The sequence below is a fragment of the Stigmatopora nigra genome, chromosome 22, assembly GCF_051989575.1.
Source record: "Stigmatopora nigra isolate UIUO_SnigA chromosome 22, RoL_Snig_1.1, whole genome shotgun sequence".
Taxonomy (NCBI): Eukaryota; Metazoa; Chordata; class Actinopteri; order Syngnathiformes; family Syngnathidae; genus Stigmatopora; species Stigmatopora nigra.
The window spans coordinates 8332455-8357416 of NC_135529.1; the positions used below are offsets into that span (position 1 = coordinate 8332455).

The window sequence follows — 24962 nt, forward strand, 5'->3', positions numbered from 1 at the left end:
AATCTGTTTTGACAAGGTTGTTTATAACATTCTTTTTGTATTTTGTCTTTTTTTAGTGTTCTTCATTGCTGGGTGTTGTGTGGTGTAACAATGCAAAGCCATTACCAACACCTGCAGCCTGTTAGGACCACACCTGGGACAATTAGCTGTTTTTTGCTTACCATGCCATGGATCAGACGTCTCCTTCAATTCCCCTACCTACTTTAAGGTTAGATATATATTCTTTGTCATTGTTTTTGAATTTTATGTCCTATTTATTCATAGCTTTTGCCTTGGTTCATGCTGTTGTTTTAATTCAACTGTTTTTATCCTCATAAATATCACTATACTGTACTATGTATTATATTCCACTGCATTCAATGGCTTGCTGTTTTAATAACAGCCATTACGTTTTGTTCCTGCAAATGTTTTTATACCAATTGGGGTTTTTTCCACATTAATTGCTACATCCAAACGTTTCACAATAGTACACACATCTGTTTTGTATTTGTAACTCATTCAGTAAGCTTCCCAACTTTTCACAATGCAGAGTCCATGGGAATTGTTTAAAGATGTCTGGATGTGTTGTACAGTCCTGCTTGCATAGTCAGCAAGTCCATGTTTTCTTTGGGGAAAAAAAAGGAAAAAGCTAGAGAAGAGTGCTGGGTGGCGTTGTGAGTGAGAGATGAGATGATAAAGCGGAAATGATCATTAGAGGCCCGACGTCAGAAGCAGGGCGAGCCGCGAAGCCGCAAAACTGCGGGACTCCAATGTTCTCTGTAGATACACGTCCACGGCCGGATGCCCGTTTAAAGACCTGCAACATTATGGGACATTAGACAGTGTACATTGCCTACTCCTCCCTTTGTTTACTCGCCGTAAGGTACAAATGGATCACGTAGGCCAGGGGTCGGGAACCTTTTTGACGAAGAGAGCCATAAACAATTCATAATTTCAAACATTATTCCTTGAGAGCAATACTCCAGAATTTAAAAGTAAAAATACATGAAAATGTGAGCATTTATCATTCATTTTAACCACTTTGAAAGTTTAAAAAAGTCTGAATTCTTTTGAGGAAATGATTTGACTGTTGCTAATCAATGAGTATCAATGAGTGCATGCAGAAGAGTATAATAAAAGAAAAAATATGATTTTAAAAATGTTATTCCTTGTGAGCCATACTACGAATTTAAAAGTCAAAATACATACATGTAATCGAGTGCCTTATCAATTTCTTTTGTAATTTCACCACTTTTAAAGTGAAAAAATGAATATTTTTCAAAATACTCTTATGCTGTTGCTAATCAATGAGAGGATGCATTCCAGATGAGTATACTGCAAAAAAAGGAAGATTAAAGCAGTTCTAGATGTAATATCTCACTTCTGTTGACAGTGATTTCCATATTTTAACTCACAGGTTAGCAAAGAGCCAAATGCACTCATTAAAAGAGCCACATGTGGCTCCTGAGCCATAATTTCCCTACCCCTAACGTGGGCTAAACTTTCCAAGGCGAAAAAGAAAGTGTCATAAAAATGTCAAGGGCTTGCCAGGGCTTGTTATCATTTGAGGAAATAAGAAACACTTTCCATTTCAATCTGGCATCTGTGAAAGTAGCTCTTCACTGACAAAGGCCAGATTCCATTTCAAACCACATTTTGTAAATATTCAATTAGGGAGCTTGCCTTATCTCTCTTCAGCCGTGTTAGAAATATTAACCTTCTGGTCTGCTACTATTTATAGCTTTTTTTCCAACGTCATTCCACACACTGAAAATAAATCTTTTTTATTTTAACTGATGAGGGTCATTCACTACTATGGCCCTCCAGATGAAATAGATTTGACGTTTATTGGCCACTTAGGATCAAGATTTAATACCATTTTGCATTGTTATGTTTGGGCTTTTTATTGGAAAAATGTTAAATGCCTGTTGTGAAGAAATTGTTCTAACACAAACATTGTTTTCTGTTTTTTTCCAGATCCAATCAAGATGGGAGCTGGGTTGATATGACACATAGAACAGGTGTGACCAAACTACGGCCTTCGGGCCAAGTCCGGACCACTAGGCCTTTTAATCCGGCCCGCCGACGTTGTCCAAATATTTTAATGACATAGAAGCAAGTTGTCCAGCCAGTAAGTAGTCTATTTTGTTGTTTTAATCCAAATATTTTCCTCTAAGTGACAATTGAAGTGTTTTTAATAATGACATGTGGTTAAAAAAAAACAATGGGCGTTTAATGTGTTGTTGCCCACGGCAACCAGTGAAAAAATCCATGGGAAATATTTTTAAATGATAAAATATTAGTTTGCCATTTTAATTTATTTTCAAATTGCACTCTTCTTATAGAAATTTGCTCTAATTGTAGGATAAATTTCCCCAGGTATGTACCATAAGATTAAGTTACTACTATAATTGACAGTACCACCTTGAAACCAGTAATTTGGAACTAATGTGAATGTTTATTTAGCTCTTTTGTACATAATTTCATTTATAATCAAGGGATATCCTTTCAGAATACTTTGAAAATCAATCATCTTAGAACTATGTTTAGTTTATTATAGGCAGAAAGGGATTTGGAAATAGCTGCTGTTTTACATTAGTCCAAACTTTTTATGGTCTGCTTTAATATGCTGCAGCTGCGACATTATTTCACCAAAAATCTTGAATATCTTTAATATATACTCTTTGAAGGCTCAATTTCATGGCGCTGTTTCGGACAATGGGCGGAGCTAGAAAAATATTTTTGGGATGGCGACATTCTATACTTGGACAGATTTGTCAGATTGAATGCACAAAGTGGATCACATCCTTTATTTACAACATTATTGTGCGTTTATAAAAGAGCAAGACAAAATTGCATTCTGTCCGGATTGGACAGATGTTTGACAGCAGAGCTTCATTTAAATCATTTGAACAACGTTTTCCATTCCATCATAGCATCACTATGAGCTGCATACAATTCATTTTTTTGCCATTAATAGTCTCCCTAATCGCTTTCCCATGCTTCTTTGTTTGGGATTCACGGGTGAACTTTGACCCTAACACGCAATTGGGAAGATTCTTTGCAATCAAATTGTCGAGCCTTATCTCCAGTGTGGAAATATAAATTAAATGACATATAAATACTCATTTAAATTGTAGGAATAATTAATTATTTACCTTTTGGGGTCCAAATGTCTTCTTACAAGCATCACACAGTCTTGTCACATACAACATAGAATATTTTTTACATAGAGTTGAGCCAAAAATCGAATTATATCTTGGAGAATTTGGATTTAAGCTGTTTATTTGTTGAATATTTTTATTGCAGTTAAACATGTAATTTTACTTCCCTCCTATAGAATATTTGAGGACCCTAAAATATTCCAAAATCAATAAACTTGACTTTATTATCAAAATCATGAATACATCTAAGATTTGGTCAAGTTTGCAAGAATAAGGTCAAAAAACATTTGTTATACTGTACATTTTACAAATAAAAAGTCCCTTTAACTTTAAATTTGTCTGTAGTGGTACGACTTAACTATTATGTATCTGTTTCATTAAAAAAATAAAATAAATTAGAACAATAAATAATGTATTTGTTACAAGCAGCAGAGGTATCGAAAGCCTTAATATCTATAGAACTTGGCTTCTCTTTGGTCCATACTTGATAAACATCCCACTAAGGAGACAATTTGAGTATAAAAGTGATGTATGACACAAATGAGGGGGCAGGAGGTGCCAGGTCACAAAGGTCAGACAGTTAATATTACGACTTGCCCAAGAATGCAGTCACCTTTAGCCCCTAGTTTGGTCTGGATCCCCCATCCCGCCATTCCAACAATGTCTGGAATGAGGTTGGTTTTTGATCGGTAGTGTTTCTCAGCCCTCGGACACCTTGCTATCACCACGGCTTATTTATGTGTGTTCATCCAGGGTGGAAAAGAAGCAAGTGGGAAACTGTGTTAGGCCAGATAACCTCAACCGGCTTGACTTTAGCGTGGTGCCTACGTATCAGTTGCCTGCAGGAGGCGAACCTGGAGAGTTCAAGTCTTGTCAGGTTGCCCGGAGAAGGTCATTTCGCTACGACGGGGCGCGTGAAGTGCTGATTAGTATTTGCGTCCAGAGAGGAGGCTCAAGATAAGTGGAGAGGAAAACACATGTCCGGCGTTGGGGGGTGGGGAAACCCTAGGCCCACTAGTTCCCACAGCCACTGCACAGTGTTTAGTTAGTGCTTCGTTTTTCGGAACTTGCGGCAATTTTAATCATGATCATCACCTCTGAAGTGTGGCCTGACCTAGCAGCTGCCGTGGGCTACTTCAAATCTGGGTCAAGCCATCGTCTTTTCTGGCAGACATGATAAATAGAAGCCAGATGCACTTCCATTCATAGGATCTCCTTCCAGGAGTCTATTTGTCAAAAGGTTTGAGCCCGATTTGGCGTCGATCTGTCAGTTATCGGCAGCCGCACTCAGCTACCACCATGCCTTCGTACTTGTGCTTATACGTAACCACGCCTGTGTCGTCTAGGTATAAGAGCGAGATGGGATCCAGTTTAGTGGGAACGCAACATGCTCGGGCTGTTTTGTGAGGACTGTTGATGTTTACTAGTGTTTGGACGATGGCGTGTTTGGTAGGCGTGACGTGTTTGGTTAACGGGTAGGTACAAATACCCGAGCACTCGTAGGCCTCGTAATCGCTCGGCGCCAGGATCCAGCTGTCCCATCCGATGTCTTTGAAGTCCACTCGTAGAGGTCGTCTCCCGCAGTGGTCACCTTTGACGTTCCTACGTATGCGAGATGATGTGTCGTAGATCAGGTTAGAACGCATCTGGATCAGGTCTTCTTCATCCGGCTCGGAGTATCCGTCGCCGCCAGACTCGCCCCGGGGGTCTTTTTCCAGATAATTTGAGAGGATGGCGTCCGAGGTTTCGTGCTCGATCATTTCGTTTAGCTCTTCCTTGTCGTCCCGATGGTCGCCGCTTTCATCATCGGAGAAAACGATCAGAAGGGGTTTATGTTTTTCCTTCGCGTTCGTGTCGATCTTCATGTCTTCGTCAAATATTCCGTTATGGTTCTCCGCGGAGACGTATTGAGCGTCGCCTTCCACGCTGTCAATGTGGACTTCTAACCGGCGTGTGCTGTCGTGCACAGATTTACGCCACCGCTGGACGGCGGTGGTGAGGTTGAACGCCTCCCAGCCGTTGTCGGTGCCGTATACTTGTCTGGAAGCCAACTCCAATATTTCCGTATGCTCCTTCCCGAACTCGGAGTTGTTGCTACCTTCCGAATTCTCGTTTTCGTCGCCGAGTAGTTCGTAAATTGTGACTTTGCGGTCGACGCCGGCGAAGAGGTGGCGGTCGGTCTGGACCAGCGTGTAGAGTCGGAGTTCGGCCGCAATAATGCGTTCGTGATGGGGTACCGAGACGTTGAACAGGAGTGGGTGGCGCCTTACTCCGCCAACGCCGACTGTGCTTGGAGAGGAGTCTGGGGAATAAAGAGAAAATTACATGAGATTTTTTTAAGGCTATGATGTATTGGCATTAGCAACACACGCTAAGTATAGTAGACAGGCGCGATGTTCTATCTTTTTGGTAATTTGAGGCTTTTTCTCTCAGTTCTTATCTAAATCTTTTTTACTAAGTCTGTTTGCTTAAGAATTTATAAGACAAAATTAGCAATAGTAAAACTGAAATGGGAGGAAGATATTATAGATAGTCTTAATGTGGAATATTTCAGTCTTTCTACAAAATTCTACTTAAGGTCTTGTCTGTTGTTCAAATTCCCCCAATTTTTCAATTTTTTTTAAAGATTTTCTTTCAAAGGATCATCGTTGACCTCATCAAATCACCTTTACATGATGTAACTTTTTATAGTAAATTTTATTGCTCAGGCATATGAATTCATCTCATCAAATAGTAAAATTAGGATTACCATGAAAAATGCACAAAACATAATGTTATCAAAAGCCATATCCATACCCTCATTCTTAAAACTGCGAATGATGCTGGCACTGGGCACAGAATTGCGATCATTAGCAAAGCGATTGTAGAGCTCCATCATGTATTCAGGTGGTTCCTCTCGTAAGATTCCAGGTAGCAGTGGAGGAGGACCCATAGCTGACAGATTGAACGTCTCCAGGTTCTGCTCTTTCAGGCTTTCCAGCTCCCCTTGCATGATTAGATTGTTCTCCAGCTCCAAATGGGACTGATCCACCGCCCTCCCAAGTCCGGGAATAGGTGGTGGAAGCCTCTGATCGGTGTTGGAGATGGGATTGCTCTGGCTGTAGAGTGGCCCCCAGAGCAACAATATCCAAAATAGCAAGAACAAAGTCTCAGTGCCGCAATTGGTTCCTGGTAGAGAAACCCAAATGCTCGCCATGGAGACAAAAATTGCAGGTATCCAATTTTTTTGGGCTGTCACAGTCCAGAAAAAAAAGGGTGTTCAAACTCTGTGAAAAGTGGGATCTTCTGTACTGAGACTTGCATAGGATTGAGTTTCATGCACACCTATTGGGCAGAAGGTCCATTGATGGTGGAATAGTGGCGTGTTACGGTCCTTCTTGTCATTAGCGTTGTGTTGTACTGGCTTTCTGTGCTTTGCGCTCCCTTCTGCGGTTTTTCTCCCGGCTTCTTATCAATGATATGGTGGGCTCTGATTTGTGTGTGTGTGGATGTGTGTGTGTGTATGGCTTCCACTTTGTGTGATGCTGAGCGCGTGTTATCACTCAACTTCCTTAATGAGGATTTTGTAAACACTGTCCTGCAGCTTCTTCCTTGTGGAAGTGATTTTTTGTTTGGGTGGGTGCACCAAAGTTGGGTTTTTTTGTTGTTGTTTATTTGCTTTGGAAGTAGAAGAGTTCTGTAGGCTGTTGTTGATGCGCTATTGACCATTTACTTTGGATAAAGTATGTCGGTTTGTTGATGTGACTGTGTATTATAGGATTTTAAAATGTTTGCCCGAATTGAATTGAAATGTAATGAGCTGTGAGGCTCAATGAGGGGGAAAGAATGATGTTGACTTTCTTTCTAACTGTGTAGAAGAATAAAAGTGTCAATTGTACTTTTTAACATCAGTAAAGGCTAAATGAATCGGAATAAAAAGATTAATAGCATACTGCCAGAGTTTAATGTGAGTTGCAAAACATTGAACTTCTCCCTCAACTTGCTACAGTTTAAAGCCCCTCTATCTTTTTTAAATGACATTTTAATATTTCTTAATACATTCCTTTTTACTTGACTTTGTACTTTATACTTTTTACTTTAATGATGAGTGATGAGCATGTTAATACTTTAGTCGTTTTTTTCAGTTTCTTTTTCATATGTACTGTTAACGGATGCACTTTTTTATATGTATCGTATCTTGTGCTGACCCGGCCCATCTGTCAAATTTTTTTAAGTCAATTTCGCCCCCGGGCCCAAAAGTTTGCCCACCCCTGGGCTATAAACTAGATCTTGAATGAACAATGTTTCCATGGAATACCAAGCAACTAAGATGTTTCCTTGTCAGATAATAGAATGTTTGCAGCATGGGGAAGAACATTCCTACTCACCATCTGAACACACATGCCAGCTCACAAGTGTCACTCTCATTCCAGAGCTACTTCGCGTGACCTGAAGATACACTGAGATGGGAAGCAATGAGGATTTCCCGCGCCTGCCATTCATCTGCCAGGCTGACACTTGACAGTCGCGCTCTTATCTGCGGAGCTCTCAAACTGCTGTTGCAGCCAACGTCGTACCTTCCTGATGACCCATTCAAGGTTTTTACTAGCAGCCACACACACATTCATACATTTTTTTCGAGTACTTTACCAAAACAAAACACAAAATCATCACAGTACAAGAAATCAAAGTGCACCTTTCTGGGTATCATTGAAATGTTGCTAGATGGCGTCCATTTTTCATCAAAAACAGTGTTTTTCTTTGTTCATTTCTGCTTGTCACAATTTCTAGAAAAACTTTTACAATTTTGAAATTGCAAATATAACCAGATTTATTGTCCACCATATTTAGAAATATACTTTACGATAACCCTCATTTTAATTTAACGTCCCTAATCCAATTGACATTGTCCAAGCTCGATGGTAAGGACGACCAGTGACTTTGCCAACGTCAACTTTGTTCACTTTATCTTCTCAGGCCTTTATCTTGTATTTTGTCCCTGACAGGAATGTCAGGATATTGCCTCACTGTTTTGTATTTTCTTCAAAAATCTTTTGCGTCACACTCAGACGGATCATTTGTGCCTAATGTTTGGACTGATAGGCGCTCAGTGACAGTAGGAGGCTAAAATAATAGCAAAAACACAACACTTACATTAGCGCTTGCGGTCTAATATGTTAGCACACCTCTGTTAAACCTAGTGATCACAGCAATGTACACACTCCCTACTGTGAGGCTTTTTAAACATTTTCTAGGCTAGTATTGCTGCATCTAGTCATGAGTCTCTGTAGAGTACAATTATGTCAAGACAAGCAGGGTGTTTCAGGAAAGAAAAAGCATTGCCCAGAGAATGAAACCGTGTAAAAATGTAGGCTAGGGATGTCAAATTCAGTTTATTTTTGACCCAAAAAGTTAACCTACTTGCCGACATTGACAGTGATGTCATTTTAGAGTAGTCACAGGTCAGTTCTGGTAAATTTTGGATCATTTACTATTGATTTTGAGGGACTTTGCTGGATAGTTTTTGTTCGTTTGGCGGTGACTGCTAATTTTTGGGCATTCCTGTTGCTTTTGCGGCAATTTAAGTTTTCTTATGAACTCATTAGCTGGCATTGAAGGCGTTGTTTTGACGGCAGGGAGCAAATGAACAAATGTAATTGCAGATTAGTGAGCAAAGATGATTGTGTTATCTACCCAAGATTTCATGTGAGACATTTCATAGAGCTACAGTAATAGCCCTGCTTCAGTTCCTCCTATCTGACAAGAGCCTTTATTTACACACTAGACGCAATATAATAGTTCTCTTGCTGCAGGAGAAACTTCATTACAAGAAATACTTCCTAAACATTTGAAAATATCAATATAGTTAACACCCTAATCCCAAAGAAGCCAACAAAAAAAAACGTCCCACTGGCCTCAGCAGCCACGAAGAAACAATTCACCGAGTCCATGACGAGATGTCGTATCTCCCAACTTTTCGACTCCTTTAACGGAGGAACGCCTGAATGTCCCGCTGCAGTTCTTCATTGCGTCGGTGAGCTTCATCCCGGCTACGCTCTGCGTTTCTCAGGCATATCTCCAAAGCTGACGCCCGCCGACGCTCCGTCTCTAGAGTAGACTGAAGCTCAACTACAGTAGCCCTTAGCTCCTTCAACTCCTGCTCAAAACTGCAAGAAGACACAACAAAAAGCTAGCTCAAATATCATCGATCCAAAAGCTCTTTTGTCCAATGATTGAACAACGTTTGCATTTACTGTCAAATGTGAAAAGAATCTTCATCAAACCAGGAATAAAAAGATCCATGGTATTATGGTCCAAACCAATGACAGTCAACTATGGACCTTCCTAGCCTGAATAGGCCATAAAATGGACTAAACTCTAGCAAATCAGTTAAACTGGAATATGGTTTGAATCCTCACCTGTCAACATTCTTCTGGCTGGACTTTTTCTTTTCAGTCTCCTGATTGAAACCATTTCCTATCAAGGCATCATCACTCCTTCCCGTCAAAGTAGGCTGGGAGTTCTTGTCAGTCTTTGGGGAGCTTGTAGCAATGGAGGCTCTGATTCGCTTTCCCCTTGTCTCTTGGATAGTTGTTGACGAACCTTTTAACAAAGATCCTGAACTGCGCAGATCCAGGATCTTGAAGATGTCCTCTGACAATGCCCCTCTCTCATCTTTTACGGATTCCTGGATACGACCCCAGCGGCTGATGGCGCCTGCCTTTGCCGCCATCCCCGTTAGGGGGCAGTTAAAGTTGGGAAGAGTTTGAGTGCGTTTGCGAGGGCTCCCGGACCAGTCGTCGGAAGATGACACGGAATCTTGCAAGACATCTGGAGTACTGCCGTTTCCTCTGAGAGGGCCTGGACTTTCATCTTTCTCCAAATCAGAAGACTCTGAGAAGGAGGTATCACTCATCTGGAACAGAATTAATCATTTTCCATACTGCTAACTAGGAACCTATCCCAGCTAACTCTTGGCACCTGACACCCTGATATGGTCGCCACATGCACGGTCAAATTCATATCCAAGGGAAATTTAGAGTGTCCAATCAGCCTACCATGCATTGCTTTGGGATACGGAAGGAAACTGGAGTACCCGGAGAAAATGCACACAAGCCCGGGTAGATCATGCAAACAAGGAAGGATCTCACCCCATTTTTTTCCATTCCGAAGTATTTTGTAAAGACAACAAAACTTAATCCCAATTTGTGACCATTCACAGGGTTAAGTACCTCAGTAGAACCCCATCCCACAAAATTGCGAGGAGAGTTCTTGTTGCTCTCTTGGTTGGTGGAGAGAGGCGAGGGAGGGTCATCGTTGCAAACAGGAAACAAATCCTCATGCTGACCAATCATTACTGTCATCAACTTCTGGATGTGAGGAGTTGCTGGGAAGAAAATCATGAAGGTCTCACTTATTGAATCAATTCCTTGAACATTCCTTCTGTATTTCACAAGCAAAATGAACGAACACAATGCCGGACAATGTGTGTTGGTCTACGAAAATTGGTACCCTTCATGACTGAAATGGGATCTTCCAATTGTGGTTTCAGCAGGTTGATCCCCATGACCGTAGCTAGGTTCTCCACGTTCATCTTGTTGATGTTGGAATTTAGCTGCACCTCAAATAGGAACCTGTACAACATGAATTGAAGTTATTTTTCCCAATTTCATTCTTATTCTTGTTCAAAGAATCTGGAGACTCGCAAGATTGAATGTCCTAGCAAAAAAAAAAAACCTTCAACTCACCGGCAGACATAACTTAGAAGATTATAGTTGACTCTAGGAAGGAGAGCAATCTGTTTCTCCAACTTCTCTCTACCCTGAAAGAACAGACTTTGTGTGAACAGCAAGGAATTGACAACAAATCTAAATATTACATCGTAAAGGCAACACAGACTTCTTTATTGCCAGAGTCCAACATGTTGGTGCAGTCCAGAAAGTCCTGGTACTGAGACCATGGAACAACAGGTTCAGGCAACTCGCGCAAATACAGCTTGAGCAGCGATGCCACAGTGTGGACATCCGTATCACTGTGGGGAAACCACACATAAAAAATGATTATCCACTTGTTAGGGCGTGAGTGACATACTTAATACCAGCTTTGGACCACATGTCTCATGAGATTGTGCAGTAAAGTTAGCATTCTAGGGCATCAAACATAACCGCACATAGAAAACCTTCATGTTACTCGTAGGAGCTGCGCAGAAAAACAAAGCTTATCATATTGGGTAAGACATGCGCGCATCCATCCTCTTGCGTACCCAACCAGAACAGGATGTGGTGTCATCTGGCTCTTCTGTTCTCACTACTTTCTTAAACAAGAGTTGTTGGTTTGATTTTGACTTTGACCAGCGTGTTTGCAAAGTTATTAGGAAGTGTGAAATGCTTAGTAGACTAAAAAAAATAGCTCTCGACATCAATTTGCTTTTCTTTCGGTATTAAGTATTTTTCTCTTGTTCATGCATTTTATTATAGTCAGTTGAGGTAGATTACTAGGATTGAGTCCTTATAATCATTGGAAGAAGCACAGTTTGATTACAGTGTATAGCAGGTGTGTCTAAGATATAGCTTTTCACATAAGGGTTAGGGTCTTATTTTAGGGCCTTTTAGAGTTCCAAATAAGGAGTTCAATGGAGGTTATCTTTTACTATTAGACATTTTGACTAGTATGTATAGTGCCAAACTAGAGTAGACCCCAAGGGTCTAAAGAAGGCCCGTTGCATTTTACAGCAGGACAATGACCTAGAGCAGACGTAAATACTAGTGCGTAAGGACTATTTAGGAAGAATTCTCCCTTTCAATGGAGTGACCAGGACTGTCACCAAATCCCTTATCAGATACACATATTTGTACGACCTGGGGAAAGCTGGCCTCTCTCCTGCATCGAAGGCATCTCTGAATTGTTTGACGGCGTTGTCTTGACCCGGCAGACGGAAGATTCCCTCCTCTTTGAGACCGTGATCTCTGATATATTCCACACACTTTTGGACCAGGATGGGCACCATCTGGGGCCCGAAACGTTGCTCATGGGTCACTGTCTCGCTGAGACTTTTTCCGAACACTGGAGGAGACAAAGGAAACGTTGAACATTGTAGACCAATAATCTCCATGTAGAATACTTATGGATCTCCACCTTTTTACCATGCCCGAAGCGCTTAAAATTCATTCATACACTAATGGAGCTGCCATGCAACCTATTGCCACAGGCAATCTTTCTGAAGACATTTTCTCACGATAATTTGTTCATACAAAACAATTTGAACTACAACAATGGAGCAGGCAGGATCAAGAAAACAACTGACTGCTTTACATTGACCGTAAAGTAATGTGATGTTACCCGACCTCCATTAGGAACGCCGATAGCCCTGCGTAGAGTCCGAAGCCACTCGTCCAATTCAGTTTGAGAACTGGCCATGAAGATGTGAGGACATCGCTCTTTGTCCCCACCTGTAGATGCTATTCATGAAGACGGAATGAATGTTCAAGACACAAGAGCAAGATGGAATAATCCCAATCTAACCGTTCATCTGGAGTTCGTTCAACAATTCTTGATGTATATCATGCTACAAATAGGAAGCCTAAAGGTCACCACCCTGATACGCAACTACAAATAATAAGTGAATGTACTTAAGAATACTTCCATGGTGACAATCTTACCTGGGATAATTTCAAAGATGTACTTTCCAGGATCATCTGAGTTTGAGAGGAGTTCGTTGATTTTACTGAACTGAAGCTGGATGAATCCCTGAAATCAAAATACTTACTATGACAGTAACGTGGACAAGTACTCATTGAATGTAAGAAAGCTCCAATAGCAGCAAATCTTTACAATACAATGAGATTTTCATTGTTTTGTATGGAAATGCTATGCCTTAAATCCCTTTTTTAAATGCAAGAGTCGCCAAGAGGCACAAAGTTGGCCAAGTTTGACACTTCTGATTTCTAAAAACGCATTTACGAGTTAGGCAAACATGTGTTTTCAAAAACCAATCCACCATCAATACTTGTAGACACAACAAACTGTCATGTTGTCAAACTCAAAAGCTTAAATTCTTACCAGGGCGGTGGTCTCTCGATCATCTTTGTGGTAAGATAGTGTTCTTCCCCTCAAAACAAGATAGCGCTGATGCCAGTTTTTCACCAGTGACTTTTGTTGTTTCTTAAGCCAGCCCGCCTTCAAAGGCTTCTCCATGGACTTGGGTGAGCGTCGTGAGCCCACAGTCGTACCTGGGCTTTGTTCGCCAGATAATGTACGCTTAGAGCGCACTGATGAAACGAGCAAAAACAGTTGAAGTAACTCATAACAGGAAAGAAACAAAAACAGCTGCGTTACTTCTTCTTTTTGTTGTGAATATGCATGAACCAGTCAGATTATCGGTTAAATTTGTTTCATCTCTTGTTTTTTTTAAATGAAAAATAGCCTTACTATACTTTTTATTGAATCAAATACAATTTTAAATTTGAAAAATTGCCTTACTATACATGGTTTACTTTTTTAAACTAAAAAAAGCCTTACTATACTATGTCGTTTTTTGAAGAAAAAAGCCTTACTATACTATGTCGTTTTTTGAAGAAAAAAGCCTTACTATACTATGTCATTTTTTGAAGAAAAAAGCCTTACTATACTATGTCGTTTTTTCGAAGAAAAAAGCCTTACTATACTATGTCGTTTTTTCGAAGAAAAAAGCCTTACTATACTATGTCGTTTTTTGAAGAAAAAAGCCTTACTATACTATGTCTTTTTTTCGAAGAAAAAAGCCTTACTATACTATGTTGTTTTTTGAAGAAAAAAGCCTTTCTATACTATGTCGTTTTTTGAAGAAAAAAGCCTTACTATACTGTCGTTTTTTGAAGAAAAAAGCCTTACTATACTATGTCGTTTTTTGAAGAAAAACGCCTTACTATACTATGTCGTTTTTTGAAGAAAAAAGCCTTACTATACTATGTCGTTTTTTGAAGAAAAAAAGCCTTACTATACTATGTCGTTTTTTGAAAAAAAAAGCCTTACTATACTATGTCGTTTTTTCGAAGAAAAAAGCCTATACTATGTCGTTTTTTCGAAGAAAAAAGCCTTTCTATACTATGTCGTTTTTTGAAGAAAAAAGCCTTACTATACTGTCGTTTTTTGAAGAAAAAAGCCTTACTATATTGTCGTTTTTTCGAAGAAAAAAGCCTTACTATACTATGTCGTTTTTTCGAAGAAAAAAGCCTTACTATACTATGTCGTTTTTTGAAGAAAAAAGCCTTACTATACTATGTCGTTTTTTGAAGAAAAAAGCCTTACTATACTATGTCGTTTTTTCGAAGAAAAAAGCCTTACTATACTATGTCGTTTTTTGAAGAAAAAAGCCTTACTATACTATGTCGTTTTTTGAAGAAAAAAGCCTTACTATACTATGTCATTTTTTGAAGAAAAAAGCCTTACTATACTATGTCTTTTTTTCGAAGAAAAAAGCCTTACTATACTATGTTGTTTTTTGAAGAAAAAAGCCTTACTATACTATGTCGTTTTTTGAAGAAAAAAGCCTTACTATACTATGTCGTTTTTTGAAGAAAAACGCCTTACTATACTATGTCGTTTTTTGAAGAAAAACGCCTTACTATACTATGTCGTTTTTTTGAAGAAAAACGCCTTACTATACTATGTCGTTTTTCGAAGAAAAAAGCCTTACTATACTATGTCGTTTTTTTTTGAAGTAAAAAGCCTTACTATATTATGTTGTTTTTCGAAGAAAAAAGCCTTACTATACTATGTCGTTTTTCGAAGAAAAAAGCCTTACTATACTATGTCGTTTTTCGAAGAAAAAAGCCTTACTATACTATGTCGTTTTTTGAAGAAAAAAGCCTTACTATACTATGTCGTTTTTTGAAGAAAATAGCCTTACTATACTATGTCGTTTTTTGAAGAAAAAAGCCTTACTATACTATGTCGTTTTTTGAAGAAAAAAGCCTTACTATACTATGTCGTTTTTTTGAAGAAAAAAGCCTTATTATACTATGTCGTTTTTTGAAGAAAAAAGCCTTACTATACTATGTCGTTTTTCGAAGAAAAAAGCCTTACTATACTATGTCGTTTTTCGAAGAAAAAAGCCTTACTATACTATGTCGTTTTTCGAAGAAAAAAGCCTTACTATACTATGTCGATTTTTTGAAGAAAAAAGCCTTATTATACTATGTCGTTTTTTGAAGAAAAAAGCCTTACTATACTATGTCGTTTTTCGAAGAAAAAAGCTTTACTATATTATGTCGTTTTTCGAAGAAAAAAGCCTTACTATACTATGTCGTTTTTTGAAGAAAAAAGCCTTACTATACTATGTCGTTTTTTCGAAGAAAAAAGCCTTACTATACTATGTCGTTTTTTGAAGAAAAAAGCCTTACTATACTATGTCGTTTTTTGAAGAAAAAAGCCTTACTATACTATGTCATTTTTTGAAGAAAAAAGCCTTACTATACTATGTCTTTTTTTCGAAGAAAAAAGCCTCACTATACTATGTTGTTTTTTGAAGAAAAAAGCCTTACTATACTATGTCGTTTTTTGAAGAAAAAAGCCTTACTATACTATGTCGTTTTTTGAAGAAAAACGCCTTACTATACTATGTCGTTTTTTGAAGAAAAACGCCTTACTATACTATGTCGTTTTTTTGAAGAAAAACGCCTTACTATACTATGTCGTTTTTCGAAGAAAAAAGCCTTACTATACTATGTCGTTTTTTTTGAAGTAAAAAGCCTTACTATATTATGTTGTTTTTCGAAGAAAAAAGCCTTACTATACTATGTCGTTTTTCGAAGAAAAAAGCCTTACTATACTATGTCGTTTTTCGAAGAAAAAAGCCTTACTATACTATGTCGTTTTTTGAAGAAAAAAGCCTTACTATACTATGTCGTTTTTTGAAGAAAATAGCCTTACTATACTATGTCGTTTTTTGAAGAAAAAAGCCTTACTATACTATGTCGTTTTTTGAAGAAAAAAGCCTTACTATACTATGTCGTTTTTTGAAGAAAAAAGCCTTACTATACCATGTCGTTTTTTGAAGAAAAAAGCCTTTCTATACTATGTCGTTTTTTGAACTAAAAGGCCTTACTATACTATGTCGTTTTTTGAAGAAAAAAGCCTTACTATACTATGTCGTTTTTTGAAGAAAAAAGCCTTACTATACTATGTCGTTTTTTGAAGAAAAAAGCCTTACTATACTATGTCGTTTTTTGAAGAAAAAAGCCTTACTATACTGTCGTTTTTTGAAGAAAAAAGCCTTGCTATACTATGTCGTTTTTTGAAGAAAAAAGCCTTACTATACTATGTCGTTTTTTGAAGAAAAAAGCCTTACTATACTATGTCGTTTTTTGAAGAAAAACGCCTTACTATACTATGTTGTTTTTTGAAGAAAAACGCCTTATTATACTATGTCGTTTTTTTGAAGAAAAAAGCCTTACTATACTATGTCGTTTTTTGAAGAAAAAAGCCTTACTATACTATGTCGTTTTTTCGAAGAAAAAAGCCTTACTATACTATGTCGTTTTTTGAAGAAAAAAGCCTTACTGTACTGTGTCATTTTTTGAAGAAAAAAACCTTACTATACTATGTCGTTTTTTGAAGAAAAAAGCCTTACTATACTATGTCGTTTTTTGAAGAAAAAAGCCTTACTATACTATGTCGTTTTTTGAAGAAAAAAGCCTTACTATACTATGTCGTTTTTTGAAGAAAAAAGCCTTACTATACTTTCGTTTTTTGAAGAAAAAAGCCTTGCTATACTATGTCGTTTTTTCGAAGAAAAAAGCCTTACTATACTATGTCGTTTTTTGAAGAAAAAAAGCCTTACTATACTATGTCGTTTTTTGAAGAAAAAAGCCTTACTATACTATGTCGTTTTTTGAAGAAAAAAAGCCTTACTATACTATGTCGTTTTTCGAAGAAAAAAGCCTTACTATACTATGTCGTTTTTTCGAAGAAAAAAGCCTTACTATACTATGTCGTTTTTGAAGAAAAAAGCCTTACTATACTATGTCGTTTTTTGAAGAAAAAAGCCTTACTATACTATGTCGTTTTTTGAAGAAAAAAGCCTTACTATACTATGTCGTTTTTTGAAGAAAAAAGCCTTATTATACTATGTCGTTTTTTGAAGAAAAAAGCCTTACTATACTATGTCGTTTTTCGAAGAAAAAAGCCTTACTATACTATGTCGATTTTTTGAAGAAAAAAGCCTTATTATACTATGTCGTTTTTTGAAGAAAAAAGCCTTACTATACTATGTCGTTTTTCGAAGAAAAAAGCCTTACTATATTATGTCGTTTTTCGAAGAAAAAAGCCTTACTATACTATGTCGTTTTTTGAAGAAAAAAGCCTTACTATACTATGTCGTTTTTTCGAAGAAAAAAGCCTTACTATACTATGTCGTTTTTTGAAGAAAAAAGCCTTACTATACTATGTCGTTTTTTGAAGAAAAAAGCCTTACTATACTATGTCATTTTTTGAAGAAAAAAGCCTTACTATACTATGTCTTTTTTTCGAAGAAAAAAGCCTTACTATACTATGTTGTTTTTTGAAGAAAAAAGCCTTACTATACTATGTCGTTTTTTGAAGAAAAAAGCCTTACTATACTATGTCGTTTTTTGAAGAAAAACGCCTTACTATACTATGTCGTTTTTTGAAGAAAAACGCCTTACTATACTATGTCGTTTTTTTGAAGAAAAACGCCTTACTATACTATGTCGTTTTTCGAAGAAAAAAGCCTTACTATACTATGTCGTTTTTTTTGAAGTAAAAAGCCTTACTATATTATGTTGTTTTTCGAAGAAAAAAGCCTTACTATACTATGTCGTTTTTTGAAGAAAAAAGCCTTACTATACTATGTCGTTTTTTGAAGAAAAAAGCCTTACTATACTATGTCATTTTTTGAAGAAAAAAGCCTTACTATACTATGTCTTTTTTTCGAAGAAAAAAGCCTTACTATACTATGTTGTTTTTTGAAGAAAAAAGCCTTACTATACTATGTCGTTTTTTGAAGAAAAAAGCCTTACTATACTATGTCGTTTTTTGAAGAAAAACGCCTTACTATACTATGTCGTTTTTTGAAGAAAAACGCCTTACTATACTATGTCGTTTTTTTGAAGAAAAACGCCTTACTATACTATGTCGTTTTTCGAAGAAAAAAGCCTTACTATACTATGTCGTTTTTTTTGAAGTAAAAAGCCTTACTATATTATGTTGTTTTTCGAAGAAAAAAGCCTTACTATACTATGTCGTTTTTCGAAGAAAAAAGCCTTACTATACTATGTCGTTTTTCGAAGAAAAAAGCCTTACTATACTATGTCGTTTTTTGAAGGAAAAAGCCTTACTATACTATGTCGTTTTTTGAAGAAAAAAGCCTTACTATACTATGTCGTTTTTTGAAGAAAAAAGCCTTACTATACTATGTCGTTTTTTGAAGAAAAAAGCCTTACTATACTATGTCGTTTTTTTGAAGAAAAAAGCCTTATTATACTATGTCGTTTTTTGAAGAAAAAAGCCTTACTATACTATGTCGTTTTTCGAAGAAAAAAGCCTTACTATACTATGTCGTTTTTCGAAGAAAAAAGCCTTACTATACTATGTCGTTTTTCGAAGAAAAAAGCCTTACTATACTATGTCGTTTTTTTAAGAAAAAAGCCTTATTATACTATGTCGTTTTTTGAAGAAAAAAGCCTTACTATACTATGTCGTTTTTCGAAGAAAAAAGCCTTACTATATTATGTCGTTTTTCGAAGAAAAAAGCCTTACTATACTATGTCGTTTTTTGAAGAAAAAAGCCTTACTATACTATGTCGTTTTTTGAAGAAAAAAGCCTTACTATACTATGTCGTTTTTTGAAGAAAAAAGCCTTACTATACTATGTCGTTTTTTGAAGAAAAAAGCCTTACTATACCATGTCAATTTTTGAAGAAAAAAGCCTTACTATACTAAGTCGTTTTTTGAACTAAAAGGTCTTACTATACTATGTCGTTTTTTGAAGAAAAAAGCCTTACTATACTATGTCGTTTTTTGAAGAAAAAAGCCTTACTATACTATGTCGTTTTTTGAAGAAAAAAGCCTTACTATACTATGTCGTTTTTTGAAGAAAAAAGCCTTACTATACTATGTCGTTTTTTGAAGAAAAAAGCCTTACTATACTATGTCGTTTTTTGAAGAAAAAAGCCTTACTATACTATGTCGTTTTTTGAAGAAAAAAGCCTTACTATACTATGTCGTTTTTTGAAGAAAAAAAGCCTTACTATACTATGTCGTTTTTTGAAGAAAAAAAGCCTTACTATACCATGTCGTTTTTTGAAGAAAAAAGCCTTACTATACTATGTCGTTTTTTGAACTAAAAGGCCTTACTATACTATGTCGTTTTTTGAAGAAAAAAGCCTTACTATACTATGTCGTTTTTTGAAGAAAAAAGCCTTACTATACTATGTCGTTTTTTGAAGAAAAAAGCCTTACTATACTATGTCGTTTTTTGAAGAAAAACGCCTTACTATACTATGTCGTTTTTTGAAGAAAAACGCCTTACTATACTATGTCGTTTTTTTGAAGAAAAAAGCCTTACTATACTATGTCGTTTTTTGAAGAAAAAAGCCTTACTATACTATGTCGTTTTTTCGAAGAAAAAAGCCTTACTATACTATGTCGTTTTTGAAGAAAAAAGCCTTACTATACTGTGTCGTTTTTTGAAGAAAAAAACCTTACTATACTATGTCGTTTTTTGAAGAAAAAAGCCTTACTATACTATGTCGTTTTTTGAAGAAAAAAGCCTTACTATACTATGTCGTTTTTTCGAAGAAAAAAGCCTTACTATACTATGTCGTTTTTTCGACGAAAAAAGCCTTACTATACTATGTCGTTTTTTGAAGAAAAAAGCCTTACTATACTATGTTGTTTTTTGAAGAAAAAAGCCTTACTATACTATGTCGTTTTTTCGAAGAAAAAAGCCTTACTATACTATGTCGTTTTTTGAAGAAAAAAGCCTTACTATACTATGTCGTTTTTTGAAGAAAAAAGCCTTACTATACTATGTCATTTTTTGAAGAAAAAAGCCTTACTATACTATGTCTTTTTTTCGAAGAAAAAAGCCTTACTATACTATGTCGTTTTTTGAAGAAAAAAGCCTTACTATACTATGTCGTTTTTTGAAGAAAAAAGCCTTACTATACTATGTCGTTTTTTCGAAGAAAAAAGCTTTACAATACTATGTCGTTTTTTCGAAGAAAAAAGCCTTACTATACTATGTCGTTTTTTGAAGAAAAAAGCCTTACTATACTATGTCGTTTTTTCAAAGAAAAAAGCCTTACTATACTATGTCGTTTTTTGAAGAAAAAAGCCTTACTATACTATGTCGTTTTTTGAAGAAAAAAGCCTTACTATACTATGTCGTTTTTTGAAGAAAAAAGCCTTACTATACTTTCGTTTTTTGAAGAAAAAAGCCTTGCTATACTATGTCGTTTTTTCGAAGAAAAAAGCCTTACTATACTATGTCGTTTTTTGAAGAAAAAAGCCTTACTATACTATGTCGTTTTTTGAAGAAAAAAAGCCTTACTATACTATGTCGTTTTTTGAAGAAAAAAGCCTTACTATACTATGTCGTTTTTTGAAGAAAAAAGCCTTACTATACTATGTCGTTTTTTGAAGAAAAAAGCCTTACTATACTATGTCGTTTTTTGAAGAAAAAAGCCTTACTATACTATGTTGTTTTTTGAAGAAAAAAGCCTTACTATACCATGTCGTTTTTTGAAGAAAAAAGCCTTACTATACTATGTCGTTTTTTGAACTAAAAGGCCTTACTATACTATGTCGTTTTTTGAAGAAAAAAGCCTTACTATACTATGTCGTTTTTTGAAGAAAAAAGCCTTACTATACTGTCGTTTTTTGAAGAAAAAAGCCTTACTATACTATGTCGTTTTTTGAAGAAAAAAGCCTTACTATACTATGTCGTTTTTTGAAGAAAAAAGCCTTACTATACTATGTCGTTTTTTGAAGAAAAACGCCTTACTATACTATGTTGTTTTTTGAAGAAAAACGCCTTACTATACTATGTCGTTTTTTTGAAGAAAAAAGCCTTACTATACTATGTCGTTTTTTGAAGAAAAAAGCCTTACTATACTATGTCGTTTTTTCGAAGAAAAAAGCCTTACTATACTATGTCGTTTTTTGAAGAAAAAAGCCTTACTGTACTGTGTCATTTTTTGAAGAAAAAAAACCTTACTATACTATGTCGTTTTTTGAAGAAAAAAGCCTTACTATACTATGTCGTTTTTTGAAGAAAAAAGCCTTACTATACTATGTCGTTTTTTGAAGAAAAAAGCCTTACTATACTTTCGTTTTTTGAAGAAAAAAGCCTTGCTATACTATGTCGTTTTTTCGAAGAAAAAAGCCTTACTATACTAAGTCGTTTTTTGAAGAAAAAAGCCTTACTATACTATGTCGTTTTTTGAAGAAAAAAAGCCTTACTATACTATGTCGTTTTTTGAAGAAAAAAGCCTTACTATACTATGTCGTTTTTTGAAGAAAAAAGCCTTACTATACTATGTCGTTTTTTGAAGAAAAAAGCCTTACTATACTATGTCGTTTTTTGAAGAAAAAAGCCTTACTATACTATGTTGTTTTTTGAAGAAAAAAGCCTTACTATACCATGTCGTTTTTTGAAGAAAAAAGCCTTACTATACTATGTCGTTTTTTGAACTAAAAGGCCTTACTATACTATGTCGTTTTTTGAAGAAAAAAGCCTTACTATACTATGTCGTTTTTTGAAGAAAAAAGCCTTACTATACTATGTCGTTTTTTGAAGAAAAAAGCCTTACTATACTATGTCGTTTTTTGAAGAAAAAAGCCTTACTATACTGTCGTTTTTTGAAGAAAAAAGCCTTACTATACTATGTCGTTTTTTGAAGAAAAAAGCCTTACTATACTATGTCGTTTTTTGAAGAAAAAAGCCTTACTATACTATGTCGTTTTTTGAAGAAAAACGCCTTACTATACTATGTTGTTTTTTGAAGAAAAACGCCTTACTATACTATGTCGTTTTTTTGAAGAAAAAAGCCTTACTATACTATGTCGTTTTTTGAAGAAAAAAGCCTTACTATACTATGTCGTTTTTTCGAAGAAAAAAGCCTTACTATACTATGTCGTTTTTTGAAGAAAAAAGCCTTACTGTACTGTGTCATTTTTTGAAGAAAAAAAACCTTACTATACTATGTCGTTTTTTGAAGAAAAAAGCCTTACTATACTATGTCGTTTTTTGAAGAAAAAAGCCTTACTATACTATGTCGTTTTTTGAAGAAAAAAGCCTTACTATACTTTCGTTTTTTGAAGAAAAAAGCCTTGCTATACTATGTCGTTTTTTCGAAGAAAAAAGCCTTACTATACTATGTCGTTTTTTGAAGAAAAAAGCCTTACTATACTATGTCGTTTTTTGAAGAAAAAAAGCCTTACTATACTATGTCGTTTTTTGAAGAAAAAAGCCTTACTATACTATGTCGTTTTTTGAAGAAAAAAGCCTTACTATACTATGTCGTTTTTTGAAGAAAAAAGCCTTATTATACTATGTCGTTTTTTGAAGAAAAAACCCTTACTATACTATGTCGTTTTTCGAAGAAAAAAGCCTTACTATACTATGTCGTTTTTCGAAGAAAAAAACCTTACTATATTGTCGTTTTTCGAAGAAAAAAGCCTTACTATACTATGTCGTTTTTCGAAGAAAAAAGCCTTACTATACTATGTCGTTTTTTGAAGAAAAAAGCCTTACTATACTATGTCGTTTTTTGAAGAAAAAAGCCTTACTATACCATGTCGTTTTTTGAAGAAAAAAGCCTTACTATACTATGTCGTTTTTTGAACTAAAAGGTCTTACTATACTATGTCGTTTTTTGAAAAAAAAGCCTTACTATACTATGTCGTTTTTTGAAGAAAAAAGCCTTACTATACTATGTCGTTTTTTTGAAGAAAAAAGCCTTACTATACTATGTCGTTTTTTGAAGAAAAAAGCCTTACTATACTATGTCGTTTTTTGAAGAAAAAAGCCTTACTATACTATGTCGTTTTTTGAAGAAAAAAGCCTTACTATACTATGTCGTTTTTTGAAGAAAAAAGCCTTACTATACTATGTCGTTTTTTGAAGAAAAAAGCCTTACTATACTATGTCGTTTTTTGAAGAAAAAAGCCTTACTATACTATGTCGTTTTTTGAAGAAAAAAGCCTTACTATACTATGTCGTTTTTTGAAGAAAAAAGCCTTACTATACCATGTCGTTTTTTGAAGAAAAAAGCCTTACTATACTATGTCGTTTTTTGAACTAAAAGGCCTTACTATACTATGTCGTTTTTTGAAGAAAAAAGCCTTACTATACTATGTCGTTTTTTGAAGAAAAAAGCCTTACTATACTATGTCGTTTTTTGAAGAAAAAAGCCTTACTATACTATGTCGTTTTTTGAAGAAAAAAGCCTTACTATACTATGTCGTTTTTTGAAGAAAAAAAGCCTTACTATACTATGTCGTTTTTTGAAGAAAAAAGCCTTACTATACTATGTCGTTTTTTGAAGAAAAAAGCCTTACTATACTATGTCGTTTTTTTGAAGAAAAAAGCCTTACTATACTATGTCGTTTTTTGAACTAAAAGGCCTTACTATACTATGTCGTTTTTTGAAGAAAAAAGCCTTACTATACTATGTCGTTTTTTGAAGAAAAAAGCCTTACTATACTATGTCGTTTTTTCGAAGAAAAAAGCCTTACTATACTATGTCGTTTTTTGAAGAAAAAAAGCCTTACTATACTATGTCGTTTTTTGAAGAAAAAAGCCTTACTATACTATGTCGTTTTTTGAAGAAAAAAGCCTTACTATACTATGTCGAGTATAATTATGTAAAATAGTTGAATTAAATTGTACGTTTTTTAAACAAATAAAAGCCTTACTATGTAAAAACTATGTTTAAATTGATTTTTAAAATGTTTTAAGGGAAAAAAAAGCCTAACTTTATATGGTGACGGCTCAGAGTGACAGTAACATTGTTATTCTGTCAACTTCCCCAATGCAAAGCAAATGAACATTCACACTCGCAGCCCTCTTAAAATACACTAAAACGCAATGTCTCTTTTTAAAATTCACACAGAAATGAAGACCAATCCAACACACAATTCACTCCAAGTCAGAGAACTAAGAGGTCACAGCATGTCACAAATAAAACATATTGCAAAATAGCCTGAGGCACCCAGGTGTCTAATCCTTTTATCGTCTTTATCATCTGATTTTACAACTGTCATGAAAATGTAAGGTCATAATAGTTAAACATGGAAAAAGTAGACGAATACAGTTTAGGTCATTACCATTTTACAATTCAACAATTTTTCCATGACTGTATTTCTATCTCCAGTTTAATTATATTACATTAAAACATTTTTGGGCAAATTTGAGGTTGTATTGTTTTACAACACCTGTATGATAGAAAATTATATATTTTTATTTTTTATTTTCCACAGCCCAAATGTGATATGTCCTACGATCAGTCAAGGCAGAATGGCCATCTTCTTACCAACGCGAGATGTCTCAACTCTGAAAGTGCTGAAATCCCAGTTGCAAGGTACTTTCAAAGACATTATGCCGTCTTCAATTCATCACTCAAGTTACTGTTTCATTTTACACACACACAATCACACGAGTCAGATAGCGCCAATCAAACTTCCTGCTTCCTGTATGTTGTTCTTTCTTTTTTTTTTTTCGCCCCAACTCAATTTTTCAAACCTTAATACTTCCTCAAAGTATTTTGCTTTCATGTTCGAACATGTTTTCTCTCAAATTCTTTCGAGGGAATCTACACAAAATGTTTAGGCATCTTG

General features: G+C 35.5%; 2 protein-coding genes and 1 long non-coding RNA gene across 4 annotated transcripts; 1 reads left to right on the forward strand and 2 right to left on the reverse strand.

Moving 5' to 3' along the window:
• Nucleotides 1–63: 63 nt before the first annotated feature.
• Nucleotides 64–24893, forward strand: LOC144215636 (uncharacterized). Of its 2 annotated transcripts, XR_013330461.1 has the most exons (4): nucleotides 64–208; nucleotides 1957–2110; nucleotides 7556–7720; nucleotides 24606–24893. It is a non-coding gene; the product is annotated as an uncharacterized LOC144215636 (long non-coding RNA). The 2 variants fall into 2 exon arrangements; XR_013330462.1 differs by lacking the exon at nucleotides 24606–24893 and having other exon boundaries at nucleotides 7556–7822.
• On the reverse strand, nucleotides 4415–6402 carry LOC144215682 (bone morphogenetic protein 10-like). Its single transcript, XM_077744764.1, has 2 exons — nucleotides 5940–6402; nucleotides 4415–5445 (listed from the first exon to the last, which is right to left on the reverse strand). The coding sequence occupies exons 1-2, from the start codon at nucleotides 6337–6339 to the stop codon at nucleotides 4415–4417; spliced, it is 1431 nt and encodes a 476-aa protein (XP_077600890.1). The 5' UTR covers nucleotides 6340–6402.
• On the reverse strand, nucleotides 8492–24813 carry LOC144215635 (rho GTPase-activating protein 25-like). The gene is made up of 11 exons (XM_077744692.1): nucleotides 24659–24813; nucleotides 13182–13390; nucleotides 12752–12869; nucleotides 12467–12571; nucleotides 11981–12185; nucleotides 11022–11154; nucleotides 10871–10944; nucleotides 10635–10756; nucleotides 10355–10509; nucleotides 9542–10038; nucleotides 8492–9289 (listed from the first exon to the last, which is right to left on the reverse strand). The coding sequence occupies exons 1-11, from the start codon at nucleotides 24720–24722 to the stop codon at nucleotides 9109–9111; spliced, it is 1863 nt and encodes a 620-aa protein (XP_077600818.1). The 5' UTR covers nucleotides 24723–24813; the 3' UTR covers nucleotides 8492–9108.
• Nucleotides 24894–24962: the final 69 nt, after the last annotated feature.